Source organism: Mandrillus leucophaeus, unplaced genomic scaffold (genome assembly GCF_000951045.1).
Source record: "Mandrillus leucophaeus isolate KB7577 unplaced genomic scaffold, Mleu.le_1.0 Scaffold46, whole genome shotgun sequence".
Taxonomy (NCBI): Eukaryota; Metazoa; Chordata; class Mammalia; order Primates; family Cercopithecidae; genus Mandrillus; species Mandrillus leucophaeus.
In genome coordinates, this window is record NW_012104920.1 from 1,042,687 (window position 1) to 1,052,306 (window position 9,620).

Sequence of the window (9,620 nt, forward strand, 5' to 3'; positions counted from 1 at the left end):
AAAAAAAAAAAAAAAAAAAAAAAAAAAAAAAAAAAAAGTCTCAAAGCTGTCTGTCTGAGAATGAGGCCAAAACCAAAAAAAAAACAAAAAGTAAATGCAGTAAGTAAAACCAGCTGGGTGCAGTGGTTCACACCTATAACCCCAGCACTTTGAGAGGCCAAGGTCAGCAGATTGCTTGAGTTCAGGAGTTTAAGACCATCCTCGGCAACAAAATGAGACCCCATCTCTACAAAAAATACTAAAATCACTCAGGTGTGGTGGCATGCACCTGTGGTCCCAGCTACTCGGGAGGCTGAAGTAGGAGAATCACTTGAGCCTGGGAGGCAGAGGTTGCAGTAGGCCGAGATCGTACCACTGCTCTCCAGCCTGGGTGACAGAGCCAGACTCTATTTAAAAAAAAAAAAGAAGAAGAGGAAGAGGAAGAGGAGGAAGAAAAAGAAAAGAAAAAAAAGGAAAAAGAAATCCAGAAGCTAAGTAAAGGTATCGTTTGAGCTAGCTTTGGCTTTCAAATCTGGAGTCTCCTCCTCCTGTCACTTCTCTACTCTCCCTGAGGACAGCCAAGGGCCTCCCCTGCAATCTGCCGCCGATACGGGTTCCAGGTAGACCAAACACCACAGGAACTCACACTGTCCTCGACTGGCACCTCGTACTTTTCAAGAATGGCAAATTGCTCGTGTATGGGAGGGATCTGAGTCTCCAGGTTGGCCAAATCGTGCTGCAGGGTATCCATGAGCTGCAAGCTGACCCCCAGTTCCTCCAGCGTCTGGGGAGGGCGGCTGATTCTGAAGGTGGGCAAAGGGAGCTCTAATGAGTGGAAGGCCCAGGGCCTGCCCCTGGCCCCTTCCTGCAGGGCGCCCCAGCCCGCACTTCTCTGCATTGTCCTTCAGGAAGGTGTGCAGCTCCAGGAGACGCCCAGCAGCCATCTCCCTCAGCAGAGTCGTGAACTTGTTCTGCCACTCATTGCAGTGCTGCACCAGGGAGAACTTGAGGTGCGAACAGTCCAGCAGCACAAACTGGATGTTGGTGACGGTCTCCTCTTTCTGCACATTATTAGCAACTTCTGTGTAGCTGCAAGAGCCCCGGATCCCAGCTAGAATGTCGTTTTCTTCACAGACATGCCCCCTGTCCCAGCACGGGCTCCAGGTCTCATTTCCTTCCACCCATATCTGGGCAGCAATTCTAGAGAGTTCTTCTACTCCCAGGCATCCCTCATTCCAATCTGCCCCAGCCATGCAGCTGTGACTGTCATTTTCCCAGTCACTGGCTATAAGATAGCTGTCAAACTTCTTAGTCTGGCATTCAAAGCTCTAGAGTGAGGCCGGGCATGGTGGCTTACGCCTGTAATCCCAGCACTTTGGGAGGCTGAGACGGGTGAATCACAAGGTCAGGAGTTCAAGACCAGCCTAGCCGACATGGTGAAACCTTGTCTCTACTAAAAATACAAAAATGAACTGGGTGTGGTGGCGGGCGCCTATAATCCCAGTTACTGGGGAGGCTGAGGCAGGAGAATCACTTAAACCCAGGAGGCGGAGGCTGCAGTGAGCCAAGATGGCACCGCTGCACTCCAGCCTGGGTGACAGGGTGAGACTCCATCTCAAAAAAAAAAAAGCTTTAGAGTGGCACAGATCTGGGTTGAGTTCACCCTGTGCTGCTTCCTAGTTCTATGACCTCAAGCAGGTTTTGTTTGTTTTTTTTAACTGTGAGCCTTGGTTTCCTCATCTGTAACACAGTGATAGTAACAGAGCCTGCCTCACAAGGTGGTTGGGAGAATCCACTTGGATGCTGCAGAACCCCTTTGTGTTCTTCCTTTCCTGTGCCTACGCTGCAGATCTCACTCTGCAGGGTGAACGTGCTCATGGACTCACATCTTTATGCCTTTGCTCATGCCATTCCCTCCATGTGGAATGCCTTCCCCACTGCCCATCTCTGCCTGTTGAAATCCTATGCAAAGTCCCTTTCTCCTGGAAGCCTTCCCTAAAATCCCTAGCTGGAAATCCTCTCTCCTTCCATTGAACTGCCCTGGCATGTTATATCCCTTCCTCATAGTACTTACCACGGTGCAGCTGTGTAATAATACAGTACATGAGCCCACAGCTGCAGCCTACAAAGTGCTTTCGTGTATCTTTAATCATTTCACAAGGTTCCAAGGTAGGTAGTATAATATCTGTTTCACAGAAAACTGAGGCCCAGAGAATCTAGAAAACCTGCCTAAAGTCACACAGCTAGTAAGTGGCACAGCTGCGATTCCAAGTCTTCTCGTGACACCACGGCCACCGCTCTTTCAGCTGTACTTTTATCTTCCTTACTACTCTAGAGCCCTCAAGAGGAAAGAACTTGCTCATTTATTTTCTTTCTTTTTTTTTTTTCCTTAACTCCTCATGGCCCATACAACGCATGTTTATGGAATGTTTACAGAATGAATGAATGAATGACCAGAGGCCCATAAAAAGATGTGAGTTAAGATCAGAAATTAAGGCTGGGCGCGGTGGCTCACGCCTGTAATCCCAGCACTTTGGGAGGCCGAGTCGGGTGGATCACAAGGTCAGGAGATCGAGACCACGGTGAAACCCTGTCTCTACTAAAAATACAAAAAAAATTAGCCGGGCGCGGTTGTGGGCGCCTGTAGTCCCAGCTACTCGGGAGGCTGAGCCAGGAGAATGGCAGGAACCCGGGAAGCGGAGCTTGCAGTGAGCCGAGATCGCGCCACTGCACTCCAGCCTGGGCGACAGAGCGAGACTCCGTCTCAAAAAAAAAAAAAAAAAAAAGATCAGAAATTAAGATCTTCTTCTAGGCCAGGCATGGTGGCTCACATCTGTAATCCCAGCACTGAGGGAGGCTGAGGCGGGTGGATGACTTGAGGTCAGGAGTTTGAGACCAGCCTGGCCAACATGGTGAAACCCCATCTGAACTAAAAATACAAAAATTAGCCAGGCGTGGTGGTAGATACCTGTAATCCCAGCTACTCGGGAGGCTGAGGCATGAGAATTGCTTGAACCTGGGAAGCAGAGGTTGCACTGCACTCCAGCCTGGGTGACAGAGTGAGACTCTGTCTCAAATAAAAGAAATTAAAAAAAAAAAAAAATTCTTCCAGAGTGAGCAACATAGAATCTCTACAAAAAATTAAAAAAAGAAAAGAAAAGAAAAGAAAATTATCCAAGCATAGTGGCATGTGCCTGTGGTCCCAGCTACTCGGGAGGGTTAGGCAGGAGGATCGCTTGAGCCCAGGAGGTCCAGGCCACAGTGAGCTATGATCACATCACTGCACTTCAGCCTGGGCAATGACGGAGCAAGACCCTGTCTCAAACAAAATAAAACAAACAAAAGAATCTTCCATTTAACTCCCATCTGCCTTCTTAGAATAAAAGGGCTCATTTCTTTCATCTTCCAGATCTCTGGAATTTCCTTTTTCCCACCAGGCCCTGCCATCCTCCCCTAGACAACTGCTTTTCACCTAAATCGTGTCCAGCTCTTCCTTGATCTCTACCCCTTGAGAAGCAAAGGTCCGATGTCCTAGGTCTTGTTCTTTTCCTGTCGTTGAGGACACATGTCGTCCTCAGCCCCACCACCTGCTTCCGAAGACTCTAGGCCCAGGCTCCTCCTCTAGTGCTGTGCCTCCTACAGACAGACTTTCAGTCCACCCTCACCACTCACCGGGCAATGTCGGCATCAAAAGAAGAGACAGGTGGGTTGAGGCGCTGGTAGCGACGAATGAAAGAGTCCTTGTTGATCTCCCAGATCTCCCGGTACATGTCCCAGGTCTTGAGGTAGTTCTGCAGCAGGCTCGCGTTGTTAGTCATGCCGCTGCTGATTTGGGTCTGGATCTTCTTGATGTCCTCATCTTGCTCTTCAAAGGATCAAGAAAAATGCTTCTCACTGACTTCCACCCCAACCCAAGTTCTGCCTGGGCCCTGCCCACTGCTCCAGACCTTCCACTCCAAAACCAGCTTCCCAAAGAAATACAGCTCAAACATGCACATTAGAAGGTAAAGGAGTAGGCAGAAAGTAAAAATGTGACTCTTAATGTCTCCTTCATAGGATCTGATGTCTTGCCTGTTGGTGTCTAGGCCTCTTATAGCCTAGTCCCAGTCCCAGTCCCAAGCTTGTCCTTCCTCATCTCCCATCCCAAATCCCAAATCCCATGAGCATTGGTCACCTAATCTCAACCCCCATCCGTGCCCCTGCTCCCTTCCCCAAACTGGCCCCCCTGCTATTTTTTTTTTTTTTTTAGATGGAGTCTCACTCTGTCACCCAGGTTGGAGTACAGTGGCATGATCTCAGCTCACTGCAACCTCCACCTCCTGGGTGATTCTTTGCCTCAGCCTCCTAAGCAGTTGGGATTATAGGCACTCGCCACCATGCATGGCTAGTTTTTGTATTTTTAGTTGAGATGGGGTTTTGTCATGTCGGCCAGGCTAGTCTCGAACTCCTGACCTCAAATGACCCGCCTGCCTCGGCCTCCCAAAGTGCTGGGATTACAGGCATGAGCCACTGTGCCCAGCGGATCTGGTCCCTTGACCTGAGTTTTCCCCAGGTCATGGAGGTGACTGGCCCAGTACGTCTGGAAACAGCCCCGGTCTCTCCTCCTGGCCTGGCCCACTCGACAGCCTCTGAAACCCTGTGCCTTGTGCCCTCCCCGTTGCCCACTCACCTACAACTGTCTGAATGGGTTCACGATGTAACTTGCGCTTGGTGAGAATGTCAGGGAGGTGGCGGAAGACAGAGATGGTGGAAAAGAGGTGGTTGCCAATGTCATTGACCACACCTGCCAAAGTCTGCAGAGTGGGTGAGAATTCCACCTGTGAGGAACCCAGTGGAGAGGGAGAGATAAGCCTTAGGACTGGGAAGGTCACGCACTTCAGCAGCAGGTCTGAAGGCCACAGGATAAAGTCAAGGCCAAGGACCAAGTTTAGGAATTAAGGGAAACTGACAAATAAGATGTAATGGTTTTGAGATTTTGGGGGCAAAGCGGTTCCTACCTGTGCCACACCTCCTTGCATATCATTCTTCAAAATGACAAGGACTTGGAAGAGTGGGTTTGGGCTGGTCTTTCCATCCCCGTTGATAGCCTTGGATAGTTCTAGCAGTGACCACTTCACATTCAGGCGCAGGGCATCCTCCATCATGCGGTCCAGCCGAATCGTGTACAGCATCCACTGCTGCTGAATCTGATGGGACGGAGGGAGGAAAAAGAGAACTTTTCAGGGAAGACAGTGCACATCCTGGGAAATGAGATTTCAACAGGGAAGGAAACAACTTGGTTTAAAGGAAAGGCAGGACTCTGAGTCCTAGAGGAAGAGGTGTGAGGACTGAAGGTCGGCTGAGTCCAAGACTAGAGCACGATGTTTGAGAAGTACACACTGGTAAAAAGAAAAAAGGGTCGGGAGCAAGAGAATGGCCTGATGAAACTGGGGGACTGTGGTTTTTCCAACCACAACATTCTGGCCACAGGAACCCTACCTCAGGACCATCATTCTTGAAGACCTCATAAGAGTTGGCCATGATGGTCACCACATCCTGGTGCAGGCTCATCAATTTCTGCTGTACAGCTGCCCGGTGCTCTCTTTGGTCCTCTTCAAATTCCAGGTCCCTGTATACCCGTTTGCCACTAATGCGTACCAGCAGCGTCTCTGACATCTCTTGGGCTCGCCAGCCAATGGTCAGAGTGGATGCCTTGAACTCATTCACAATCATCTGCACCTAGAGTCAGGCCCCACCATGGGGGAGTTTCAGCTTGGGAAGAGACCATCTGGACCTCATTCTACTCTCCCACTTGTTCTCCAGCTAGACTGGATGACACACAAAAAAGTCCTTCCCAAAGCAAACTTAATTCTTTTTACACTACCCACAGGTTTCCCAATCTCTATGCAACACTCGAGTATAAATGATCCATCAGCCTTGCAGACCTTTAGGGTCTAAGGACCATGGCCCACCTTGCTGGCATGTATACGGCACTCCGTGATGAAGAAGGCACTGGCCCCCTTCAAGGCCCAGTGCAGTTTCTTGAGTCCCGGGTGGATCTTCTTATCCAGGAACCGAATACGCTCTTTGAAAAGGGCCTGCTCATCTGGGGACAGCATGGCAATAATCCTGTGCGTAAGAGAGGCCTGGTAGCCAGAGGGAACAAGCCCTGAAGATCTTTCCTCCACATCAGGAAATGGTGGAGAAATCTGAATGTTTCTAGACCACTAGTCTAGATCCTAGATCCCAGATCCTAGACTAGTACTTCCAAAAGAACTTTTTGCAATGATGGAGTGTTCTCTTAGGTTGGTGCAAAAGTGATTGTCATCTAAGTAATGGCAACAACTGCAATCACTTTGTACCAACCTAATACAATGTGTGCTGTCCAATATGGCACCCACTCATCACATATGGCTATGGAGCATTTGAAATGTGGCCTGTACCAATGAGTAATTGAATTTTGAAGTTTATTTACTTAATTTACATGGAAATAGCCACATGCAGCTAGAGGCCACCATGTTGGACACTGCAGTTCTAGACACTCAAACAAGACTGCTGGTTGCACTTCCTTGGACTTTAACTGGGCTGAGAAAGTTTCCTGCTATGGTCTGTATATTTGTGTCCCCACCAAATTTGTATGTTAAAACCCCCACTCCCACAGTGATGGTGTTAGGACCTCTGGGAGGTGATTAGGTCATGAGGGTAGAGCCCTCATGAATGGAATTAGTGCCCTCATGAAAGAGGCCTAAGAGAGCTCCCTTGTCTCCTTCTACTATGTGAGGACACAGCAAGAAGACAGCCACCTATGAACCAGGACGCAGGCCCTCACCAGACACCAAATCTGCTGGCACCTTGCTCTTGGACTCACCAACCCCCAAAAGTGTGAGAAACAAATGTTTGTTGTTTATAAGCCAACTGGTCTATGGCATTTTGTTATAGAAGCCCAAACAGACTAAGACAGTACCTAACCCAGAACAAAGCCTCACTCCAGAGAGAATACCAAGGCAGTCCAGAAACTGAGGCAGGGATGGGGGCAGCAGGCCTTAGTTCAATGAGTCATGTTATTCTGTGCACATAGTCCTAATACCAGCCCGTTTCATTCCTAGAGAAGTGGCCCAGAGCTACAATATATGTGGTCCAAGTGCCCTATGGGGTACGAGGGGACCTGATTGGCTTTACGCTCCACCCTGCAGCTAGAAGATAAAACTACAAGGGGTAGGAATAATGGTAGAGCCATAAGAGTGGGAGACCTTTGTTTTTTTTTTGAGACGAAAAAAATGTAGAGGACAGAAATTGCAGAAAATGGACAACATCACAGGGCAGATAAGAGAAAAAGGAGGAATCAAATAGCATCTCGAAGGGCTGCAGTGAGGACTGGAGCTCTACCTGTTGTAGTCTCTAGCAACAAGTAGCAGATTTTCACGCAGAATGCGCAGGTCCTCGGCTCGCTCGGCTACGTTCACCACGTAATGGGGCGTCTCAAACAGCAGCCGCTCCCAGTAGTCAATTTCCACAAAGAGAATCAGAAGGAACCTTTGAGAGAGAGAAGCCAGGCAGTGAGGGGAATGCACAAGGGGATAAACTAGAGGAACAACCGAGCAAGTGGGAGAGGCTGGGACACACGGGGAAATGCCGAGATAAGAAATGAAGCAGAGGCCTGGTGTGGTGGCTCACACTTGTAATCCCAGCAGTTTGTGGGGCCGAGGCAGGCGGATTACTTGAGCTCAGGAGTTTGAGACCAGCCTGGCCAACACGGTGGAATCCCGTCTCTACAAAAAAAAGTATAAAATTGGCTGGGCTCGGTGGTTCACGTCTGTAATCCCAGCACTTTGGGAGGCCAAGGCGGGCGGATCACAAGGTTAGGAGATCGAGACCACGGTGAAACCCCATCTCTACTAAAAATACAAAAAATTAGCTGGGCGCAGTGGCGGGTGCCTGTAGTCCCAGCTACTCAGGAGGCTGAGGCAGGAGAATCGCTTGAACCCAGGAGGTGGAGGCTGCAGTGAGCTGAGATTGCGCCACTGCACTCCAGCCTGGGCAACCTGGGTAACAGAGACACTGTCTCAAAAAAAAAAAAAAAAAAAGGAGATACCAGGAAATTTTAAACTGCATTTGAAGCCTTCATCTTAAGTGTTCTTTGCCACCTCATATCCAGTGGTGTCTTCTTTCCTATTCCAGCTGCCACTCCCATGCCGCGCCCTGAAGCTTGCTGTTCACAACCGCTCTATCTGAGACAGCCCACTCAGACCTCCTGCTCCCAGGGCCCAGCTTCCTCCCTGCATCCCAGCACTGGTCCTCAAGTTCTCCCAGCCTACTTATTTTTCAGGCCACTGACTCCTGGCCTTTCTTCCTGTTAACCCCTACCCTACTTCACTTCCTCCTCCACAGACCTCGCTATCCTTTATTTTAACCACTCTCTTGCCAATCCTCACTCACTTTGTCTCATTCCTTAGTCTAAACCTCCTGACTAAACGCCAGTGCTGGCTAAATTCGACTGTCCTCCCCTCGAGTCCCTGTGGGAAAGGCTGGAGAAGGTCACATGACCACACAGCTTGGCACCACTATGATTCACGGTTGCCTGTCCCACGTGGGTTCTCCAGGCTTTTATATTTTTAGTAGAGATGGGGTTTCTCCATGTTCGTCAGGCTGGTCTCGAACTCCTGACCTCAGGTGATCCACCCACCTTGGCCTCCCAAAGTGCTGGGATTACAGGCATGAGCCACCACGCCCGGCATGCCTGTAGGTTTTAACATCGTGGTGGACTATACCCTACGCACTTTTTTCCCTGGCTTCTGGACCACGGTCCTCTTTTCTACCCTTCCTTTCAGTAGGAGTATCCTACTCTCTCCAGCACCCCATGTAAATATCATTCAGCTAGGCGCTGGGGACACAGTAAAAAATCTGCTTTCCTTGCGGCTTCCTTCAATGTGGACTCCCCAAGGTTCTTCACATCCAGCACACTCCCCCTTGGTCATCTCCTCCACTCCCACAGCTTCGGCTGCCTTCCAAAAGCTGATGATCCCCAAACCTGCATGGCTAACCTGGGCTCCAGGCTTGGTTGTGCAACTGTCTACTAGATAGCTCTGCCCTGCTTGCTCATCCACAAGCACCTCAAACTCAGTGTGTCTAGAAACAAGCACATCATCTTCTCTAAACTTGGAGCTCCTGTCTCAGGGAAGGGCACCATCCCACCGCCTGCACCAGAAGCATGCATCCTTCCTTGGCCTCACTTTCCGACATCCAACCTCCTTCTGTTTTCAATATGCTAAAGCAAAGTTCAGAAATTCAGACACCTACCTCCAAGGCAAGTGGCTCAAGTGTGATCATAAATGGCAACTGACACTTGGCCTTAAAGTTGAGCTGAAGAGGGCATATGCTCCCCCTAAAAAAGCCACACTCCACGCTCCAGGCGGTTGTTGCCATCTGAAAATGTGGGCCCAGTGTGGCTGCATTTTCTGATTTTTCAAGAGAGGTCAGAAATTGGTTTTTCATGTAAAATCTCCTGAATTTTAAATGCTAACAACAATTCACCTGAAAAATAATTATTCAGTGGGCAGTGGGGAGAGGCTTTAGGACTTCTGGCAATCCTTGACGTGGCATTTTGTATTATTTTATAATGATTCGTTAGTTAAACTGAACACACAATTTTTTTTTTTTTTTTT

The 9,620-nt window shown here is 49.2% G+C and overlaps 1 protein-coding gene across 1 annotated transcript in view; it reads right to left on the reverse strand.

Annotated features, from left to right (window-relative positions):
- The window catches only part of DNAH2 (dynein, axonemal, heavy chain 2), a 150,399-nt gene that overhangs the window by 103,025 nt on the left and 37,754 nt on the right, over positions 1-9,620 (reverse strand). The window contains exons 12-19 of the mRNA XM_011994733.1: positions 7,345-7,491; positions 5,931-6,087; positions 5,458-5,697; positions 4,977-5,165; positions 4,649-4,796; positions 3,652-3,844; positions 868-1,068; positions 626-782 (exon numbers count right to left, since the gene is read on the reverse strand). Of these exons, the coding sequence (XP_011850123.1) occupies positions 626-782; positions 868-1,068; positions 3,652-3,844; positions 4,649-4,796; positions 4,977-5,165; positions 5,458-5,697; positions 5,931-6,087; positions 7,345-7,491 (1,432 nt within the window). The remainder of the gene's footprint in view (positions 1-625; positions 783-867; positions 1,069-3,651; positions 3,845-4,648; positions 4,797-4,976; positions 5,166-5,457; positions 5,698-5,930; positions 6,088-7,344; positions 7,492-9,620) is intronic.